Source organism: Eptatretus burgeri, chromosome 13 (assembly GCF_056783735.1).
Source record: "Eptatretus burgeri isolate ZD-2024b chromosome 13, Ebu_testis_v1, whole genome shotgun sequence".
Classification (NCBI taxonomy): Eukaryota; Metazoa; Chordata; class Myxini; order Myxiniformes; family Myxinidae; genus Eptatretus; species Eptatretus burgeri.
The window spans coordinates 46,265,919-46,289,705 of NC_140973.1; the positions used below are offsets into that span (position 1 = coordinate 46,265,919).

At 42.6% G+C, this 23,787-nt stretch overlaps 1 protein-coding gene across 6 annotated transcripts in view; it reads left to right on the forward strand.

Annotated features, from left to right (window-relative positions):
- NPAS4 (neuronal PAS domain protein 4) overlaps nt 1–23,787 on the forward strand; it is a 27,741-nt gene continuing 3,954 nt past the window's right edge. The window contains exons 1-8 of one of the 6 annotated variants that reach the window (XM_085852298.1): nt 343–381; nt 10,763–10,978; nt 13,671–13,866; nt 14,286–14,350; nt 15,122–15,300; nt 16,146–16,279; nt 17,085–17,187; nt 21,900–22,149. In XM_085852298.1, coding sequence (XP_085708424.1) covers nt 14,289–14,350; nt 15,122–15,300; nt 16,146–16,279; nt 17,085–17,187; nt 21,900–22,149 — 728 coding nt within the window. In that variant the 5' untranslated portion in view covers nt 343–381; nt 10,763–10,978; nt 13,671–13,866; nt 14,286–14,288. Of the gene's footprint in view, nt 200–331; nt 382–694; nt 1,761–9,583; nt 10,979–13,054; nt 13,867–14,285; nt 14,351–15,121; nt 15,301–16,145; nt 16,280–17,084; nt 17,188–21,899; nt 22,150–23,787 lie in introns of those variants that run through there. The other 5 variants (XM_085852300.1, XM_085852297.1, XM_085852302.1 and 2 more) reach the window with 5 other exon arrangements.

Sequence of the window (23,787 nt, forward strand, 5' to 3'; positions counted from 1 at the left end):
GCCGCAATTACAGCTTCGAGTCTTCTTGAGTTTGTCTGTATCAGCGTTGTACATCTGAATTTGGGGATTTTCTCCCATTCTTCCTTGCAGATTTTCTCAAGCTCTGTCAAGTTGGATGGGGAGTGTCGGTGAACAGCAATCTTCAAATCTTTCCACAGGTTTTCAATGGGATTCAAGTCTTGACTTTCACTGCATATATGTAAATATACATGAATCTTTCTCTCTTTCTCTCTTTCTCTCTTTCTCTCTTTCTCTCTTTCTCTCTTTCTCTCTTTCTCTCTTTCTCTCTTTCTCTCTTTCTCTCTTTCTCTCTTTCTCTCTCGCCCCTGCTGGCTGTTGGTACGTTGTGTGTACTGTCATGGCTGCTCCTTGCTTCGTGTCGTGAGTACCCCTCCTCTGTGCTGTTTGGTGTTTCCACTTTCCCCATTTTTCGTTTCCCATGTGTTCGTTTCCCGTATTTTTTTCCTTCCTGTCTGGAAAAAAAGGGAGAGGGAGAGGGAGAGAGAGAGAACGGTCTCGTGTCGAGAAAATCGTAGGCCGAAGGCCTGTCATGGCCTCCGGGGGAGGTTTTTTTTTTCTCGTTCACTGCGACCGTGTTCTTTGTTAATTCTCAACTTCAATCGTTGATTTCTTGGTGTTTGTGAAAACGCCTTATTTCTCTCGATAAAGTTTACTAAGTTGTTTTCTTGAGTTAGAATGGCGGGTGAACATTTCCGTGTCGAGATGTTCGAGTCACTAACTCGTAAAAACGCTGTTTTTTGCTTCATTCCCAGTGAGGTGGAACTTAACGATGTGCTTTCCGCCATCGGTAACATCGTTGGTTTACATACTATTCGTGCTGCTTCTCGCATGAATAAAAAGTTTGTGGTGTTTGTGTCGGAGGAACACGTGGTCGCCACGGTGGTTGAGCATGGCCTGTTCATCGAACCGAACACTTACCTCTCTGTGTTCGCTTTACAGGCCCCAACAGTTAAAGTTAACATTAATAATATTCCACCATTTATAAGGAACCAAGACTTGTGTAACCAGTTAAACAAGTTCGGTAAGGTTGTGTCGAGGATCTCAATGGTGCCGATGCGTCATGTTAGTGATAAATTTAAACACGCCATCTCCTTTAAAAGAGTGGTTTATATGATACTACCTGAAAATGGAAAAACACTGAATGTTGTACTCAGTGTAAAAATCGATGGGTTTGAATATAAAATGTTTTCCTCCTCAGAGGTTATGACGTGTTTTGAGTGTGGAGCTTACGGGCACGTGAAGAGTGTTTGTCCCATTGCGGTTACACCGCAATAAAGTGAAGGTTCGGTGAGGGACGACTCTTCCTCACCACAAACTAATGGGGAGAAGGTGAATCGGGAGCCGAGCCCCGCCCCGCCACCGGCTGAGGCGTTCGACGAATTGGACTCGTCCACCCCGACCGGCTGGAGAGAGGGGGGGGTGTAATCGTGACGTAATTAATCCACCCCCACCAAACGAGGAAGTGAAAGTGCTTGCTTCCTCTCCTTTACCATCCACTGTACAGGACAGTGTGGACGATATGGAGGTATCTGTTCCGGATACCAGGAAAAAAGCCCAAAAACGGTCAAATGTTGATGCCTTTGATGCTAAGGAGCAGAATAAGGTCCAGATCGTGTCAGGCTCGGTGGACCTCCAATGTGCGTCTGACATTGGAAACCCCTTGGTGGTACCGGAGTCGTGTGCGGATGTGGAAACTTCGCTTGTTCCACTGGCCGACTCCGAGCGGGACACAGAGAACGGTGAGGTATCTCAGGATGTTTTAAGTGTTTGTCCTGTTAGCCAAACTTGTTCAGACGAGTTAACAGCTATGTCTGACAGTGATGGAGAATAGATAAAGGGGAAAATCCCTGTGAGTTAAATGTCAACCCTCCCTCACAGATGATGATGTAAGGGTTGTAGAGGGGAAGGACATGGAGAAGGCAAATTCGGAGGGGTCTGTAAACAGACCAGAACTTTCTGTTGAGCCAAAAGTAAGTGTTCCACAAGTAATAGGAGAGGCCATAGATGAAGCACTTGATTCAGATGAAACCTCTTCTACCCCACATTTTAGTGCTTTAAGCTCTCAAGAGGATGAAGGGGGAAACGACACAACCTTAGTGTCTCAAGAAAATGTGATTAAATTCCTGGATGATACATTCAGGAAAAGATAGTTAAAATCATAGATTACTTCCTGAATTTACACGATTTCATTAAAACTGCAAAGAGTATGATTCGTGATCCTTATCAGGTTAACATGTCAGATCCTCAATTCCAAAGTTTAAGGAAATGTGTTACTCGGGCTGGTAAAGAGCTTCAAGAATAACTAACAGAATGGAGATAAAAGTAGCATCCCTGAACATCAATGGAGGCCGCAGTTGTGTGCGTCGCCTCCAGGTATTTCAGCTCTTCCAAAATGAAAAACATTGATGTGCTAATGCTACAGGAGACGCATGCAAATCAGTCTTCTGAGGATGAGTGGTGTAAAATCTTTAAAGGTTGTCTTTTTTTCTCGAGTGCACGTGTTGAGGCCAAGGCTGGTGTGGCAATAGTGTTGCATCCTCGACTCCAGCCTTCGGAGACAACTTGTAAGGAAATTTGCAAAGGTTACCAACTGTCTGTGCAATTTGTCAGTAGTAACCTAAAGATTTGCATTACAAATGTTTACTGTCCTAGTGCTAACTCTGAAAGAGGTGCCTTTCTGTACAAGTTGGCAGAGTTTGGAAGCACCATTGACTTAACCATGTTGTTGTGTCTGGGGGGTGACTACAACTGTACCTTCAACCCACAACCTGATCGGAACAATTGTGAGCCTCATCCACCCAGTGCAAGGCCTTTGGCACAGCTAGTCAAAAAGTTTAAACTGGTGGATATGTGGTGGGTACAAAACCGTAATATCCGTCAGTATACATGGGTTTGTGCATCAAGAAATGTTTTGACGATGGCTCGCCTAGACAGGTTTTATGCTAATTATGAAATGGTAAACATTGTTAAGAACTCGTATATCAGGCCGTCTGGTTTTACCGATCATCACATGATTGTTATGGTGTGTGGCTTTCCTCGTCATGTCTGTGGAAGTGCATATTGGACTTTTAATTTGAAACTTTTACAAAGTGCACAGTTTATAGAAGCTTTTAAAATGGTATGGGAAAAATGCGAGTCACAAAAGGGTTCATATTTGAACTAAAGACAATGGTGGGACTGCACAAAGTCCCAAATCAAATGTTTTTGCCAACAATACTGCTCTTACAGCACATACAACGCTTTTGGTGTGATATCTGCTTTAAACCAGAGAGTTGGTGTCAAAGCCACCCAATGCTCGCCTGTTTATACATTTATCGTTTTTAAAAAACTAGTCTAATAATATTTTTTATAAAGCATTGCAGTGAAGTCTGATCCAAATAATTTTAAAGCAATATATGTATTTGTATATTGTTATCACTAAAAAATAGTGTGGTAGATAAAAACATTAGAAAGGAAATAACTTGCAACAAAAACTTTTCACATTTTCACACTGACGCTCACGTTGGGGGTATTGCTATAGCTCTCTGTTCTTCGAACAGGCGAGCTAAAAACGATATACTTATCTGTGAGCAGAAAGCTGGATTGTCCAGAATGAATATCCAGCAGTTGTCGGAGAAAAGGATCCTTCTGGCTGAAATGGTGAAAGAGCGGGCGGCCGGTGCATTCGTCCGACTGCGGAACGAAAAAATCCAACTTGACACACCAAAGAAAGGGGTCTTCAGTTTGGAAAAAATGGTCAAGACCTCTCAACAAATCCATGCTTTGTGCTCTTCTGGTGGTGATTTGTTGACCTCCCAGAGTGATATCAAGCATAAACTACAAGACTTTTTTTTAACTCTTCTCAAAAAGAGTTGTGAATGAGGAGAACAGGAATGCGATGCTTGAACAGCTCCCTTCTCTGTCTGAAGACCAACAACAATTGCTTGAGCCTGGCATTTCTATTGGAGAACTTACTGCTGTGCTCAAGGATAGCAAGGATGGGAAAGCCCCTGGACTAGATGGCCTTCCGGCTGAATTTTATAAGGCTTTCTGGGACATTCTAGTCCCTACTCTTCTTGAGGTCTTTCAGGAGAGTGTTGAACATGGTGAATTGCCATTGAGCTGCCGGAGGGCAGTTTTGTGTGTCCTCCCGAAGAAAGGAAACCTGCATGAGACCGCAAATTGGCGGCCTGTGTCACTCCTCAACACGGACTACAAAATATTGTCAAAAGCACTTGCAACCCGTCTAAAGGAAGTCATCTCTTTCTTGATTGGCACTGATCAATCATACTGTGTTCCAGAACATTCCATATACGATAATATTTTTTTTGGTGAGAGACTTAATCAGTCTTCGTCGAACTACATCTCCTGGTTTTGGTTTATTACTTTTAGATCAAGAAAAAGCTTTTGACAGTGTTAACCATTCTTTTTTGTTTGATGTATTAAGGAGAACAGGGTTTGGGGAAAAATTTATTGCTTATGTTAAGTTATTGTACAACAAGTGAAATCCTTCAATACAGCGAGTGTGGTGAAACAAATGAGCGCACCAATGTTAAAATATGCAATTTATGCTTTTTCAGTTGAAAAACAATTAAAAGGCGTACTTAATATTTGAAATGTAAAAATCTTGTTATTATTGTGATAAGCACCTTTATATATAACAGAAGGAATGAAATCGTTCGATACAGCGTGGCAGGGGGCCGCAAAAGAATGATGTAAAATAAGAAGAACTTAGCTTTCGGCGTTCGGCGTTCGGCGTGAAATGCCATGTTGGGCGGAAATGACATCTTTCGTTCGTTCGTGCATGAGAGGGGAGCGTTTCTTGGTTTTTCCGTCAAACAATAAATTCAATGGTTTTCACATATATAACACATTCGTTTCACAAATTTCCATTGAAAAAGGCAGTATTGTGTGAATCTAATGTGTAGTTCATGCGGAAAGCGGCAAATTATTATTATTATTATTATATTGGCCGTCTCTTCGGATTTTTCCGTCAGTTGTCGGCCCATGAATACTCGGGTATTTCTGTCAATTGTTTCCGTCAGTTGTCACCATTTCCGTCTGGGTTACGCACTGCCATCTACCGGACGGCCGTCATTGGCTGTCACTTGAGGTGCGTGGGGGGGGGGGGGGGGGATACCGGAGACATGGTAGACACCGGGGACATTTCAAACTCGGTGCAATTGTATACCAGCGCATGTGCTGTAAAAATGCATCTTGTCTGCTGAAGGTTAATAATAGTCTTTGTTACCCTTTCCCCTTTCAGCGAGGCATCTGTCAGGGCTGTGCGCTATCAGGCATGCTCTACAATCTATCCGTTGAACCTTTATTAGTTTTACTTCGGAACTCAGTGTTAGGAGTCTCTCTTTTACAAAACTCCAAAGTTGTTGTTTCAGCTTATGCTGATGATATTTGTGTTGCTATTGCAAATCAAAAGGATGTTTCTGAGGTCTCTCGTTGCCTTACCCAGTTTGAGCTTGCTTCTACTGCAAGGGTAGTTGGAAAAAAGTGTAGCTTTTTGGGTGGGCCCCAGATCGCCTTCCTCATCCCTGCCTGTTTTACCAGGAGGAATACAGTGGAGTAGTGAGGAGTTTAAATATTAGGCTTATTTCTAGGAATTGACGTGTATGAACAAAAAAATTGGGAGAACTTCCTGGAAAAAATTAAATTGAAACTGGCAAGGTGGAGAAGATTGTACCAACTTCTCTCGCTTAACACACGGGTGTCAATCATAAATAACCTGGTGATTCCTTTTATTTGGCATTAAGTTATCCCACTTGAACCTCCGAGATACTTGGTCACAGGCATTCAGAGGGTTCTGACTGATTTTTTTCTGGGGTGGCCACCATTTGCTGGGCCCAGACGTGGTCTGCAGACCCTGAAATGCAGGTGGTCAAAATCTGATGCATATCCCAAGTCGGATAATGGCATTCCGGATTTCCACGATTAAGCGCCTACTGTACAGTGAGTGTGTTCCTTGGCGACCTCTCACAAACGCCTGGTTGCAGAAAGTGGAAGGTCTGAAATATGACTGTGAACTTTTCCTCATCGACCTGCAACACGTTGAGATGTCTCAGCTCCCCAGTTTTCATCAGTCTTTTGAATGCTTGGCAAGTCCTCAGAGTGCAACGTTTAGAGGTATCATACGATGCCCAAAAGTTTGTACATGAGCCATTAGTTCGGAATCCTTTATTCTCTAGAATTTCAACCTCCAGGTCGTTTATGCATTGTTTCACCAGTGTTGGAATAAACAGAGTGCGAGACCTGTTGCAGCCATCCTTGAATGCCTGGCTACCTGTAAGTTCACTTTCATTAAAAACTGGTGTTCGTTCTGCTCGTATTGTGGAAAATGTCTTGAAAGCAGTCATTCAAATCTTTCATGGACTAAACATCGGGTGGACTGGGGTGGATGAAGTGGTAGACTCAGGTCTCTATTTCCCTGAACTTCAAATTGCCTCAAAAAAACAAGAGGGTGTGTTCTCCTCAAACTTAAAGGAAATTGGTGTGTTTCACGTCATGGGGAAAACGGCTATCTACAGCATATGTCTGGAAGCATGTATACCTGGTTTTACAAAACTGGTGAAAAATCGGTGGAATGAGACCTTACCTGCTGGAGCTTTTTTAACTCCAGTTTGGAACAAAATGTATAGTTCTCCAACTCTTGGGCGAACTGGAGACCTGAATTGGAGACGAGCGCATCAAGCCCTGGTCACACAGACATTACTCCATAAGTTTAATTCTTTTGTTCTAATTTCTTGTCCTTTTTGTGATTTAATCGAAAATGTTTCCCACGTTTTTATTGAATGTAAGAGATTGGTACCTCTCTTTCTCTTCTTTTCAACAGCTTTTCTAGAAATTTAATTTTGTTTTTTCCTTTTCAGTCTTTATTTATGGAATCGGGGGGAATTATAAAAGTAAACCATTCCTCTCGTTTTTGTCTTTTCTGTTGGGCATTGCTAAACTGGCAATTTATAAAACCAGGAAAGCAAAATTGAAGGGGAAAAATGCAAATGTGCTTTTGTGCTTTTGTGCTTTAAAGGTATGGTTTCGGCACGAGTAAAAATGGAGCAGGCTCATCTTTTGAGCCTGGATATTGTGGGTGATCAGTGGTACACTGATGAGGTTTTGAATTTCTTTTCATGATGGAATCTGTTTGTAAAAGTGTAAAGTACTTACACTTACTTTTTGCATGTATGTATTATTCTGTGGTGGTTTTGACATGAACAGACACCCTTGTTAACTTCCGCAATTGAAGATGGATGGAGGTTACTGTTTTCACCCCTGTCTGTTTGTTTGTTTGTTTGTTTGTTTGTGAACAGTATTACGGAAAAATCTCCTGGACGGATTTCGATGAAACTTGGTGGGGGGATTAGGTATGGTCCAAGGATCATGCCATTAGATTTTGGACTTGGTCCAAAGTCTAATATGGCCGCATTGGTGGCCATTTTGAAAAAATATTTGAATTTTTGTTTTTGCATTTCTACATGTTTTAAGTGATTTCCAACAACAACAAAAAAAATTTGTTAGAGAGAAAAAAAACAAAATTTGGAACTTTTTTCAAAAAAAATTCGATTTTATTTTTTTGGCATTTCTACATGCGCGTCAATCTCGTTTAGTTTATTCAATCGTGGTTCAGTAGAGTCTCCGTTTTGACCTGCAATGAATAGGATATCAGGTTCACTTAAGTGACCTAGCAGTATTGGCGGCAGAGGTTTTGCACTCTACCGAGTGCCCCCCCCTCTAGTTTGTATTGCTTTTGTTGATTTATTTTTTGCTGTAAAATCGTTTGGATTTGTTTTTATGGAGTGTGCTTTTTCTGGTGTGTTTTGAAACTTTTATAATAAAAGCATACAAAAGTCAAGTCTCTCTGTCTGTCTCTGTCTGTCTCTGTCTCTGTCTCTGTCCCTGTCTCTGTCTCTGTCTCTGTCTCTGTCTCTGTCTCTGTGTCTCTGTCTGTGTTGTCTTCCTTATGCACGACCACATATTTAAAGCTACAAACTCCATACTCGGGATACATATACAGCTTTGTGCGGGAAGTAAGATGGGCCATTAGGCCGCAGCCTCAGAGGCCGTAGATTAAGGTCAAAGTGACCAATTCAGCAATTTTTGGCAAACAGGATGACCAATTGGTCTCAAATTGAAAAGACCAGATATTTTTTGTGTGCAACACACTTAACCTTTTTAAAGTGCATGAAATAATTTTAATTGATAGATTAACTTAAACTTTTCTCATCACCTGGGACGGGTATTCTTGCTGGTTATATATCGACGGTGAGTCCAATGTGATTAAATGTGAAAGCATTCGCTCCATCAGGTTTGTTTGAGCCTTGTTTACCGGCATCAATGATCTTTTTTATTTAAATTTAAGACGTCAATAAATTAAGGGAATTCCTTCATCATTTACTTGTCCGAAAGTAACCTGCCTTTGTGTTCGGTGGGTGCTGCATCCTGGAACACCCTGGGTATTCGATTTTTGTAGTTTTAATATATGAAAAGCCACCGCGTGTCCCACACTTCAGGTAACGGGAAATCCCTCACGTCCGTTCGCTTCGTTTTCTCGGTTCGGCCTCTAGGTTTATCAGGCCAGCATCCGTGCAGGGATATCATCTTACCGGGCACGAGCGCCCCGTGCCAGAGGTCCGAGCGTGCACTAAGAGAGTTTTATTGATGTTGTGGAACCTTGAATGAGCAGGACGTGTGTCTCTGGAGGCTCCTCGCGCCGCTCGTTTCCTGCCGGGGTGAGCGGGTCGCTGAGCCCGGGTGTAAACACCACGATTTTTATAGTCCCTCCGGGGGCCCTGCGCGTCTCGGATAACGGTCTCTCGTACTCCCCCCGCACCTCGCCACTCGCTAAATTTAGCTCCAAGTTACTAAAAATAGCTTAGCTCTGTGTTGTGGGGGACTGGGGTGTAGGTGTGTCTGGGGGTCGATGGTGAAGTGGATTGACAGTGTAAGAACGGAGGAACAAGGGTTAACTGGGCATGAGATGGTCCTGAGAGGGCATCTGGCGCTTCTTCCACACCTGATGACCATATGGAAACAGCTCGTTCGCCGCATAACTCCCTCCCTCCAGAATCCATGGAATGCTGGCGGCTATACAGACCGGTCGTCCTAATGCGACGATCTCAGGTTTTCCAAAGAAATTCGATTATATTAATATGTGCATGGAGACCGTGATAACCAACCAGGCGAATATGTATGGTACAGAGGCCACAGGTCATCATTCTCATTAAATTTCAACATCGTATTGATCCAGGAGCAGCATGAACCTGGATCGACACAATCGCTATGTCGTCCCTATTGGTGTCTAGCAATGGCACGACAAGTCCTAAATCATCTCCAGTCGATCAATCCATCTCCAGCGGCCTGAGTATATCGTTGGCCCGATCCATGCGCGGGGTCCATTATTCATGATGACATCTCGGTCACACCCAAGTCCTTTTGGTCTATTGGTGAGACTGCAAGACCTTCCTCCGCCGATCCAAGGTCCAGCCTCGGCATCATTACAGATGCGGCGCGAAGCATGAAATCGGACAAATAAACTCGAGTTAAACTATTATATCATCTAATAACTAATAGACAATTGTCTTAATATTTCTTCACACGTCAACAATTCCCAGTGCTTGAGAAGAAGCAATCTCTGGAGTATTACGAGAGCCTTCCATTCATTGGATAAAAAGTGAGCCAATGCCTCGATCGCCAAGATGTTTTAATCCATTGATTGACCCAAAGGTAAACAAGGTGTCTCAATTTTTTTCACTGTTGGGGGCATCGTAAACATGTACTGTGGGACATCAAACCACCAGGGTTTATCCAGGACTCACGTGCTGAAAAAAAAGTCTATGAAGCTCCCATCCGAGCACTGAGTTCATGATGATGGATCATTGGTTTGAAACCCCATTTGTTGTAATGATTTGTTCATTGTCTCCTTGACATCCTTGTAATTCATGTATTATATAACTAGAGTTCATTAAACACCTTATCCCATGCAGTCTTGAGAAAAAGGACGTGGGAAGGGTCTTTTCAACTCTTGCTTTACGTTTCTGAGCGCAATATATATTTAATTTCCGATGAGCCGCCATTTTTTTTTAGATTTTTTTTTGTTTTTTTTGGAAGTGCCAACAAGGAGATTTGTGTTCTACAGTGTTCAACTATGTAATTAAATTTAAATGAAAGAAATATTTTAAAGGTTGCAGAAAGAAAAAAAAACTTCGGAAGTTCACCACCGCTGATGCACCGTCTATTACACCACCTTATTTAACACGTTACATTAGTTATTTGTGCCTGTTGTTTGTGTCCTTTATAACGTCCTTAAAAACAGGAAGTTTCCTTTTTTGGAATTATTTTCAATTTTGTTTAACTGTCAGTGTCAGGGAGGCAGAGTAAAACAATTACCATACTCCTCTCTGTGCATGTGCGATCAGGACGAGATTCCGTACAATTTGCCAAATTCAGAGCCAAAGTGCTGCTAAGTTGCAGGTTCGTGTTCCGATTAGTGTTCTCCAATGTTAAAAATATGAAATCCAATTGAAATTAAGTACGTGGTTCCTTGATCATACACTGTGACGTCTATAGACAGACACACAAAGTGAACGAATTGCTTCACCCTGCTAAGCACAATAATTATGTACAAGTTCGTCCATCTTGGGCTGGCAAGGTTGAGTTGAGTGGAAGTGCACAAGCCTTTGAGCTGTCGAGCCTGGTTTTGAATCTTGACCCAGTTATAAACTGTCTTTCCATGTCCATGTTGCTTAACATGCAGGGCACTCAGTCTATGACATCCATCAGATGGCTGCTGGCGATGGTCGCTCATGGATGTTAAAGATCCCACAGAATGCTGTTGAGAGGTTATCGCTGGTAACCTGAATAAACGGAAAATTCCTGTCCAAATCACCTCCAGTCGGACATCGGTCCTGGCCAGCCGGTTCGTGAAAGACTTGGGCCAAAAACGTTCCTCGGCCGACCCCATTGCAAGAAGGTGGGAATAATTTTGGCCGGTGAAAGTAGTAGTAGTAGTGGTAGTACTCATGGTAGTATAGTAGTACAAATTCCTCCATCAGCCTGAGCATTGCAAATAAAAATATGATTGGGCTTTCTGATAAATCGGCTTTTTATTCTGATCATTGCATTATCGTTGCACAATTTCCCGATACAATCTGAGACGATAATCAAACAATTCAGGACCTGAAAGATCTCGATCACGTCACCACGTGCTCCTCGGTACATGACACGCAGGACAGACCGTTTCTCCAAATGTTCAGGAAACTGCAGATCCTGAGTTCCAGGTAGTTGCTCTGTATTTTCACTCTTCTGTAGAACAAGAGGAGACATCCCATGAGGATCACAACCCAACTAGAGCATCACATAAAGATTCAAACCGAACAAAAATTTCTTGTCAGGAACCCAACAAGAACATCCCATAAGGATCCCAACCCAACGGGAACATCCCATATGGATCCCAACCCAACGAGAACATCCCATATGGATCTCAACCCAACGAGAACACCCCATAAGGATCCCAATCCAATGAGAACATCCCATAAGGATCCCAACCCAACGAGAACACCCCATAGGGATCCCAACCCAACAAGAACATCCCATATGGATCTCAACACAACGAGAACATCCCTTAAGGATCCCAACCCAACGAGAACATCCCATATGGATCCCAACACAAGAAGAACATCCCATAAGGATCCCAACCCAACGGGAACACCCCATAAGGATCCCAACCCATTGAGAACATCCCATAAGGATTCCAACCCAACGAGAACATCCCATAAGGATTCCAACCCAACGAGAACATCCCATAAGGATCCCAACCCAATGAAAACATCCCATAAGGATCTCAACCCATTGAGAACATCCCATAAGGATCCCAACCCAACGAGAACATCCCATAAGGATTCCAACCCAACGAGAACATCCCATAAGGATCCCAACCCAACGAAAACATCCCATAAGGATCTCAACCCAACGAGAACATCCCATAAGGATCCCAACCCACTGAGGCTATTCCAGAAGGATCCCAACCCAACGAGAACATCCCACCTGGACCTATAGGCTTGGAAGGATCGAGTTTGCTCCGCGTGTTGGAAATCATTCGAAGGAATAACTTCGATACGGGATTCATAGGTTCATCGGAAGTCATGGACAATCCAGGCACATACGTCATCAACCCCGCTGTAAAATAATTAATAATTATCGATCGGTGAGTGCAGTTTTTACATTATTTTCACGAGAAACCTGATGGCAAGGAACTGTACCCAACGAGAACATCCAGGATCTAATTATGGGATCTTATGGGATGTTCTAACCCTAAGAGCACGACTCACAGCTTGTACAGGTGTTAAAATGGAGCAAAGTGATACTGTACCTTCAAATGTTCATTTGGAACAGTTTCACATTTTAATCACTGAACGGGAAATAAATCAATAACATTAATGGCTCACTAACTAACCAACTAACTAACTAAACCGGGCCTGATTCTCGTTACCGGTTTCTAAATAGTTTACCATATTTTCTTTTTACCGGAAAAAAAAAACCATGAAGATAACTAAAATATTTGTAACGCATATTCTCTCATAACAAGGTAATTCAATAAGTTGTTTAAGTTTAGCAGTTCACCATTTGGTAACGATTTTGCTTTGATGCATCGACATGAAGAGAGAAAAAATATACTTTTACACTTTTACAAACTTTCATGTCGTGCTCGGAGATATCCTTCGGACTTGTGCTTGAAACGTTACATAAACGAGATGTCGTTCGTTTTCAAATTCATTTACGAACCCTGAATTTGCAAACACCGAAAGAGAACCATTGATGACGCAATAGTCGTGACGTGTACGTTTCATTATGACGCGCTTTATTTTTTCCATGTAACTTGAACCTACCCAATAAAATGGTGCATCCTATACATATACACCACACACACACACACACACACACACACACACACACACACACACACACACACACACACACACACACACACACACACACACACACACACACACACACACACACACACACACACACACACACACACACATCAAACTGAGCTGAACGATATTTAACTAAGTCTACCAACCGAAGTTACCAGATACCGGTCGGTAAAAGAAACCAGGACAGCCGGCTTAAACGTTGGTCCTGAACGACGACGCGGCAGGGTCATGGTGATTGACAGATTGAGAGCGACACCGTCACGACAGAGGCGATGTCTCGCCCTGCGGGCGCCAAAGTATCCGTGACATCTTGTATCTGAACCAGATAATGGGACTTACAATTACATATTATCGGCAATTTAATCGATTGTTCAAAAACAAAAAATAATAATCAATTTGTTTCGCTACAACACAAGCCCCCCCCCCCTTCCCCAAGAACGGGCGCTTTGTTGAACGTGTGGTTGAAATTTTATGAATTCCATGAGTTCATGAAGCCATTAGGGGCGGTTTTTTTATATTTTTAATAGGATTTTATAGGATTTTTAATAGGATTTTATAGGATTTTTTTATAGGATTGATAGGATTTTTATAGGATCACGAATGGTGTTACTTTCTAGGATTGAATGCAGAGGCATAAGGAAAGCCGTTTGATGTTGAAATGATTTTCATCCAAAGCACGTTAAAAAGTTCGTTTCGGCTGCTCCTGGGATTTGTGCCTCTGTGAAGGGACGTGAGGGCGTGACCGCAGACCTGATTGAGGAGTGGAAGGAGGTCGGGGTCCAGGACGAGTGGGGGTGGAGGGTGATCAGCACGGACTGCGAGAGAGGGGTCTGCACGCTTGACTCTCCTCTCGGCGGGGGCTATAAAAGCTCGAGGTGAATAATGGTTCCCTGCAGACCCTCCGGACCAAACCTGGGGTGCGGTAAGTCCGGATCGAACGCTCTTCGATTATTGACTCGATGTGGACCTTCTCGCGTGGCCGTGACTCCGGAGAAAAAAAGTTATTATCGTCCATTAGACATCACTTTAACGCATTAACCTAGTTTAAGTAAATCTCCAGAATACTTTCTCCTTCTTCTGCCTTCCTCCTGTGTATTCCCCGGAGGTCTTGACCATCCATACATTTTGTTCTCTCGTTCAAACGGTTCACATTTGCTCCGTTCACTCCCGTATTTATGAACTTTTGTGAGTTCACTAATTAATTGATTTGTCACTGAGTTTAAGCAATGTGTATATTTGTTTGACAATGTTGTGCATTGTTCCAGAATACTGACTCTGAAGTCCACATCAAGGTCTACAATGCTCGTGGGTTTTGTTTTGTTTTTGTTTTTGTTTTCTCAGGAGATGACGTCAAAATCGTGGACGTCATGCTCGCAGGTGGCACAAAAACCGCGCAAGCCCTTCAGGTGAGTGATCCATACCATACATATGGTGGAGGTGGTTGAGGTCCCTCAACGCTGACCACAGGTCGTTGTGCGTGGTCTTTAGCGGTGTTTCTACGGGTAAATGGACTCGCTGCTCATCTCGTAGCGGAGATGGGTGAGCAAGTTTCTGAGCAGCCATTGGAATCGAACCCACATCAGTGCAGCTCCAAGCCGTTCGCGGAACACGTATTGATGTAAAAATGAGGAAATTGTGTTGTTCTCTCCCGTAATACATTGTTAATTCCACAATATCTTTATGCCATATAATAGAATCCATATGCAGGTCTTCATCCTGCAACCAGCTAATCTGAAGTCGGTGGACCTGAAAGTTATATCAAACTCTTCGTAAAACAAGCCCTTGGGATGATCCACTTTTGCTGTGTCCACCTGCAAGTCGTGCCATGATGCCCGTGTGTTCATCACAACGTAAATCAATATGCCCAGTCACCTCCATATATCCGTGGAGTTGTTTCACATCTTTTTAGGACGTCATTACGCAATACTTTGTGCATACGCGTCATCATGCAAACTACACGTAACGTCACGAGTCATGGACGTAGCAATGTGACGTCGTGATGATGATCAGAACTCATTGATGAGTCTTGCTCTTTGGGCAGACTCGTCGTGGATCAAACTGTAATTGCACACGCTCAACCGGTCCATGAGCTCTCATAAAAGACTTGTTCGCGTAATTGCTCCACAAACGCTCTAATTTGTTCCTCGATATTAATATTTTGATCCCATGTGTGACAGGCCTACCAAAGGGGCATCGAAGGCAAGGAGAGACCAGATGAATGAGGAAATCAGGCAGCTGTGCCAGCTACTTCCTCTACCAGCAGCGGTGAGAGCTCGTCTCTCGTATCTACACGTCATGGCGCTGACATGTGTGTTTGCACGCCGGACACGCTACCTACCTGGGTGGCAGAAATCAGGTATTGGCTGAAGATTGTAGATTGTCCTGTGAAAATAGTATGCCATTGTGTGCCGATACCATGGCCATATTCTAAATTCCTACCCTAATATAAGGGGAGGGGGGGGCACTGCATCAATGCCACTTCAGCTACACCCCAGAAACGATTTGCAACCAGAAACCAGGTGCTGCGTATGCGAGTGGTGATGTGACGTCATGATGAAGGCTCAAAGTGCAAATGTGTATGATTTGGATAAAGAGCAAAAATTAGTGTTGATGAATTTGTTTGTTCGCCAAACTGATATTGAGTAATCTTTGAATAAGATGGCGCTGCAGCCGATTAGTCTCGTATTCCAAGAAATTGAGCTTTAATTTCATTCCAATAGATGCAACATTGGTGTGATTACTAAGTTAGCAATTGCCTGTGGCAGGAAATTTGATTGTCTCATAATGTTCTTCTTTTTTTATACCAATGATTTACACACACACACACACACACACACACACACACACACACACACACACACACACACACACACACACACACACACACACACACACACACACACACTTGTGTGCAGCCTTGTGGCTGCTGTTGGATCATTGGTTCGGGACGCGGCTATGCCGCTGATGCAGTGCCCCTATTACCAGTACGCTGGTACTTATTTCACCGACCTCAGAAGGATGACAGGCTGAGTCAACTCCACCTGGTGTTAATTCAACGGAAGATATGGCTCAAACTCAGGACCCGAGGATCCCAAGCCCACCACCCTAACCACTAAGCCAACACCAGGCTTTCCCGATACTTTGAGAACACACGATATTGGTTGAGCCATTAGTTTGAGATGCTTGTTTGAACCTCTGCAGATCTTGGTTTGGACATGACTTGGCCAGGGATTGACCTGCCTGGAGCTTTGGGTGGGTTTCTACTGGTGGCCACAACCGGAGGAAAACTGATCCACATCTCGAAGAACGTCTCCGACTTCCTGGGCTTCTCCATGGTGGGTGAAATGTTCTTCCGTTACATTCATCGATGTTCTTCAAACTTTCACTTTCATCTTCTTGGTTTGCCAAAAATATGTAAAACCACAAACCCATCAACAAAACCACACACACTTCCACCATGCGCATAATTGTTTAATAGGGTAGCTTCATAGATTGGCAGTAGCACACTCATGTGGTCCTGGATTTTGTTTTGTATACAGAGTTGAGGCTCATAGAAAAGCGAGAGCACAATGGACTACAACGTAACAGAAGATGAAGAACAGAGTGGAAAAGGGGGGGGGGAGAGTGGAAAAAACACCAACTGCAGGGTAGAGGGATACAAAAGAGGGACATTTGGAAGAAGAATGGGCATGGTGAAGAATGAGATCAAAGGGAGGGGAGGTGGACATGGAGGTTGGCGGGGGGGGGGGGTGAACAAGCTAGATAGAAGCTGGATTCCTTTTCCAGCACAATCTGATCCAAGTAAAACTTCCATCTTGTAGGGTACCGACAGAGAGAACTGCATCATTAAGCTTGCTATTCTTCGGAGGAAGGTTAAGCCGGTTATCCCAGCACATACTTGTGGACATTAATTATCCCACGGTATGTTTTCCAAAAAGTCGGCCTTTTGGCCGGTATCTGATCCAAATTCCAAGCTCTTCCTCAGATCGAGCACTCAACATCTCAAATCAGAATGACCCTCTTAGTCTGTAACGGCACTGAACAGTCAGCTCAGTTACTTCATTGTTTCTTGCTTGATTCTCTGTAAATCGAAAATGTCTTATTGGGATACCCATGTCTTGATACCCATCTTGTTTTCAGGTGGACCTGGTTTCCCAGGGAGACAGCCTGTATGATGTGATCGACCCAGCAGACCATACGGAGATCCACAAGCAACTGCATGCTCCAACTTGTAATGGAGACAGTAAGTAAAATTTAATTCCATTTTGGCAAATTCACACGTAATAGCGAAGAACCCACGTCGGTATACACATGAGTCTATGATCGAGGAATTACTTAACTTCAATTGAATGTTTTATTTTGAACACTGTGGAACATGAATCAGAACACGAATGTACAGTTTAGTTGAACCTTGGTTCTGAATTTGGCAAATTGTTTGGAATCTTGACCCGAGCGCACATGCACACAGAGGAGTAAGGTAATTGTTTTACTCTGTTTACGTGTCTGGAAGTTTACGTGAGACAAAATTGAAAATCATTCCAAACAAGAAACTTGCTTTTTTTAAGGATGTCAATAAGGACACAAACAAACAGGCACAAATGACTAATGTAATGTGTTAAACAAGGTGGCCTAATAAACGGTGCATCGGCGGTGGTAAAGTGCGGAATTTTCTTTTTCTACAACCTTTAAAATCTTTATTTAATTTAAATTGAATTGTTTACTTGAACACTAAAACACGCATCGTCTTTTTTGGCACTTCCAAAAACCTCCAGTTTAGCAGTACTTGGACAAAATACTACGCCATTTTACACCATTTCGACCAATCAAATTTGCCGCTCATGCTCTCAGTGTTTGGGAATCTCAAAATTCAGACAAAATGGCGGCTCATGGGAAATATAGATCGTGCTTGGAAACGCAGCAAAGCAAGAGTTGAAAAGACCCTTCCTATGTCCCTTTTCTCAAGACTGTGTGGGTTAAGGTGTTCGATGAACTCTCTTGTTATAAATTGTCATACCACCTCCCAGCAGGAGGCACTCACTATATGATAATACCATACGTATTTACATCGAGATAATTGGGGGGGGGGGTCCTCCCCCACCCTGAACCCCAGGACTATAAATAATTCTTACCGCCTGAATGTTCCCATGCTCCCCTACCCAGAGTACAACCACCAGTTTTCAACTAATTCCGTCCAGTCGTTGAGGAATGCAGAGAAGTCAAACAAACAATGAAACTTCTCATATTATAACAGGGTGTCCATAAAGTCCTTGTGCAACTTTGAACTTTTATAACTTTTGATGTTCACATGATAGAAACGAACTATAAATGGTGGATGAAAGCATAATTCATCAGGTTTTTACGCAATACAGGTCAAATTTCTAGACTTCAACATAACCGCCATATTTTGTGATATATCGTTCAATCCGATTTTCTAACTTGTTGAAAACATTCTGCAGTTGCTGCTGAGTAATTTCATGAATTGCTTTTGTGATCGTAGCCCTGAGTTCATCCAATGAATGTGTTTTTTTATGAGTAAACAACCGTTTTACATGGCTCCATATAATGCAGTCCAATGGGGACAGGTCAGACAAATGAAGTGGCCAAACAATTGGTCCAGCTCTACTGATCCACTTGTCTGGAAAGACATCATTTACGAATCACCGCACATTTGAAGCATCATGGCAGGGAGTCTTGTCTTGCTGGTACAAAGTGATATGTGAAAGATATAATACAGTAATCGTACTTTGGGAAGAAAGAAATTCCACAACATAGCAAAGTACCATTCACCACTGACTGTTGCTTCTTCCAAAAAAACCAGAAAGGACCAATGATGCGTGACTCCCTGAGAGAACACCAGACATTGATTTTTGTTGAGTCAGTATTCCTACAAATGATGCCAGACTTTCTGAGGTTCCTCTGTAACCCTCGCCCAAATGCGGTAATTGTGGTGGCTGTCTTTACCACTGACATAGAAGTTGACTCATCAGAAAATGTCAACTTGTTAAGAAATGCAGGGGAATCATGGATTTACCAACATTAATAACAACATTAACATCAACAAAACGAAAATTTAATTGGTCAAAATGGCGTAATATTTATCTCCACCACCGAAGGTGGAGGAGGTTATGTTTTCACCCCTCTCTGTCTGTTTATCAGTTTGTTGGGTCGCCAAAATAGGTGACCCTTATTGTCAGTAATTCTGTCTGTTTGTTTGGATGTTTGTTTGGATGTTTGTTCGTTTGTCATCAGCATAATTGGTAGTAAACGTGGGCGGAATTTGGCCAAACTCGGGTGATAGGTACATCTTATATCCTAGTGCTTTGGAAATTGTGATGGTTGCTAGGGACGCTTTGGTTCCCTAGCAACAACCGAAAAACCTTAGAAATCGGTACCGTTCACACGAAATAAATTCCGAAAGCCATCATCCCACGTAGGGTTATGAAATTTGGCACGAATGATCTACAGGTGATGCTCTATCAAATATATTCCGGTTTTTGTGATATATGGAATACTTTAGCCACAGCGCCCCCTACAATTAGGGTATGCGCGAAAATTGGCGAAAATTGAAGGCCCCCTAGCGACCAGGTGAGTGCATCGATACGAATGAAACTTTGCAGGTTCATGGTACTGAATGAGTACTACAACTTTGCCTCAGGACATATTGACCGATTTCGCTTAGGTCAGGGGTCAAAGGTCAATTAGTGCAAAAATCGATAATATGCGAGAGCTGGAGGTGCCTTCGCATCAAATGCTACTCCTCCTAGGGTTATGGTCGGATGGTCATGAAAATTCACACTAATCGTCTAGAATACATTGTGCACAAACTATCAAGCTGGAATTTCAATTTGGATCTTTGTTCACACACAGCACCCCCTCGAACTTTGGGGATTTCCGATTTCAAACCGAATTTTCGGTACTTTTCATTCAAATGGATACCGAGCAGTTATCAGTGGATGGAACTGGATGAGATTTGATATGCATAATCTTAAGGTGATTCCCTATCCGCTATATGACGTCCATTTTGCTCTATATCTTATAGTTTCCATGCTCGGCGACCCATCGCCGCCTACCGGCTTGTCTGTTTGCTTGTCTGTTTGTGTACAGGATATCTCAAAAAGTTGTGGACTGATTCAGATGAAATTTTGTGAACAGGTTCGATCTGTGACAAGGACGAAATGATTAGATTTTGGTGAAGATCTGTATCCAGATCGGACTACTGGAATTATAAAAGTGATTCTTCACCATTGAGAGATCGGGCCAAAAACAATATACATCACAATATCTCAAAAAGTTGTGGACGGATTCAGACGAAACTTGGTGAACGCGTTGGGCATGTCACAAGGAAGAGTTGACTCAATTTTGGTGAAGATCCGGATCTGATAATTTTTTAAGTGATTCTTCACCATTGAGAGATTGTGATAAACCGATATTTAGCACGGTATCTCAAAAAGTTGTGGATGGATTCAAATAAAACTTGGTGGACAAGTTGGGTGTGTGACAAGGAAGAAGTGCTTCGATTTTGGTGAAGATCCGAATCTGGATCCGGATACGAAAATTATTTAATTAAAAAATGTATTGGGCCTGATATGTTCTCGTGGATCAGGCGTTATGTGGTGGAGGTATGTGCTCTACTGAGTTCCCTTCTAGTTTGTTGAAGTATTGCAAAAGTGGAGGTTTTTGGAAGTGATAAGCAGGTGATTTGTGGTCTGCAGTGTTCAAGTATATAATTCAATTGAATTAAAATATAGGTTTGAAAGGTTATTGGAAAAAAAAAAAAAAAACATTCAGAAGTTTATCGCCATTGATGCAGCGCTTTATACACCCCCTTATTTAACACGTTACATTAGTTATTCGTTCCTGTTTTTTGTCCTTTATGATGTCAATAAAAAACAGCAATTTTCCTGTTTGAATGATTTTTTAATTGTGTTTGACTGCCAGACAGGTAGACAGACTAAAACAATTACCTTACTCGTCTGTGTGCATGCACACTCGGGACGACATTTCGTAAAATTTGCCAAATTCAGAGCCAAACTACTGCTAAACTTGCAGGTTCGTGTTCTGATTCGTGTTCTACAGTGTTCAAAAAAAAAAAAATTAAATTGAAATTAAGTAGCTCCTCGATCATCGACTGGCACCTGTAGACAGACAAACAGAACCAATTGCTTAAACACACCTTTCGCTTTGCACAGGGGATAATAATTACGTACTTTTTGTGATGCAAACGGCTTGTTTACCTGAACCCCACGAGAGCTTCTGCATTGATTAACGTTGTGTATAGTAACACCAACAAGACTGGATGGTGTAATGGTTGGAGCTTCTGTTCTGGGTCTGAGAGATCGGTGCTTCAAACCCTGTCTTTTTGGGTCATATCAAAGATCAAAAAACAGTAACAGGATGGCAGGATGGCTGAGAGGTACGCACAATCACCTCTAAACTGGGTTTGAATCCCGACCCAGCTATAAACTGTCATCCCTGTGTTTCACAGGCAGGGTGATTCATCAATGTGTCCCTTGGGTGGACATTAAACCGGGTGTCCCGTCGACCGACGTCAGTTGGTGGATGTTAAAGATCCCACGGTGTCTTTCACGAAGCGTAGGCAACTTATTGTCAGCACCATTAACAAATTACAAATTCCTGCCCTAACTACTGCTGGGAAACCATCCACTATAACACTTGCCAAAATATTTATTCAGCAGCAATGACACTCTGTAACAGAGTATGGTACATCAGAATAGTAAATGTCTTATATGGCCACTTTTGTTCAGCAGAGGATTTGCCTCCACACTGCAGGTCATAGTTTATGTTAAAACTAGCCAAAGAGAAGGAGACACAGAATGAGTGGGAGGGATGTCCGCGGCTCTGGTTTTAGCAAACTCCTTCAGGTCAAAGGCTAAGAGGTACAACCAATTAGTTGATTCTGTCCAAATAAAGTAATGTCATCCCTCTGTCCCTTAGAGTTAACCTTCGTGTGTCGTATGGTCACATCTCGGACACTGCGGCGTGCGGGGAGCAGAAGGAACCGAGTGGTGGAGGTAACGGGTCACCGAGTGTGTTGGAGTTCCAAGGCAGAGAGTCCTTTCAGTGGGGGGATCCTGGTGGCCATGTGTCGTCCACTTGCCCTGCCTGGTTCCCACTTTGGACTTGGACAATGGGTGTTCTACACGTGGCACGAACTGGATATGAAATATCGTTCATGCTGTACCAGGTGATTGCAGAGAATGCACACACCTCATAAATCAGACACAATAGACATGGTTGAATGGAATGAAAGGAGCCTTCTATTTATTTCGTTTGCAAAAATTGCACAAAGTTAAATCTTTCATGATGTACATTTGACTCGTAATTACACAAGCCGGGAGGCGACGAGGGATCCGCGAGGTTCGAAGCGCTGGATACGATGCTTTTCATTCTGACCGATCCACCGACGAAGATTCATTGCCAAGACGTATTGGTTCACATACAATTGTTCCTCTGCCTGGCAAGATTTTTCCTATTGCATATTTTGCCAACTGGCACTCCTCATAAAAAATGACGGTAAATAGACGCCCTATTTTTGAAGGACTACCATTTGAAAAATAATCGGTTTGCTGGTTTGTGCTGTGGAGCCTCGCATTGCAGACACACACACACACACACACACACGGAAAACTCGATAAACTTCTTTCAATGCTCTTGTTTGACCACACCTCCTGAGCCACACAATATTTTTCATAAGCCACGCCCATTTTCCATAAGCCACGCCCACTTTCCTACACCACGCCCACTTTCCTACGCCACTCCCACTTTTCATCAACAACGTCCACTTTCCCTAAGCTCCGCCCACTTTCCGAAGCCTCTCATAAAAAATGACGGTGAATAGACACCCGATTTTTGAAGGAATACCGTTTGAAAAATAATCGGTCTGCTGGTTTGTGCTGTGGAGCCTCGCATTGCAGACAGACACACACACACACACACACACACACACACACGGAAAACTCGATAAACTTCTCTCAATGCTCTTGTTTGATCACACCTCCTCAGCCACACAATATTTTTTCATAAGCCACGCCCATTTTACATAAGCCACGCCCACTTTCCTACGCCACTCCCACTTTTCATCAACAAAGTCCACTTTCCCTAAGCTCCGCCCACTTTCCGAAGCCCCTCATAAAAAATGACGGTAAATAGACACCCGATTTTTGAAGGACGACCATTTAAAAAATAAAACCTCAATCAAAAATCGGCTCGAGTAAAATTTTCTAAATATCTAGAGGTGTTTGATTCCAAAGTCTCGTTTCTCTACATTTAAAACTGAAGGACAAGTATTGAAAATACTGTACGCGGTTTTTCGGCCGCTGCACAGCAACGGGTGGTTGCTAGGCAACGAATTTCAAACGCGCACATTCCCAGTATAGATTCCACACGTTGGCAAAGTTTCATCAAAATTGGTCTGCTGGTTCATGCTGTGGAGCTTCACGTTGCAGACACACATACACACAGACAGACAGACAGACGGAAAACCCGACAATAAGGGATATCTTGCATATATAGCGAATCCAATATATATATATATATATATATATATATATATATATATATATATATATATATATATATATATATATATATATATATATGTATATCAGAGGTCATTTGATCCATCATGACTGTGTCACATCCAAGCCGATATTCCCACAAATGTAAATCGACACATATAAAATATCGTCCTGCTTATTCTTCAATGGGAATTACGTTGGCTGTTCTGTTCATGATGAAGCACTCACATATCCAATCATTTTTGAAACAAAGGACTTTGGTCCTGATGAAACCGATGTTAATAGTCTTGATGCATATATTTCTA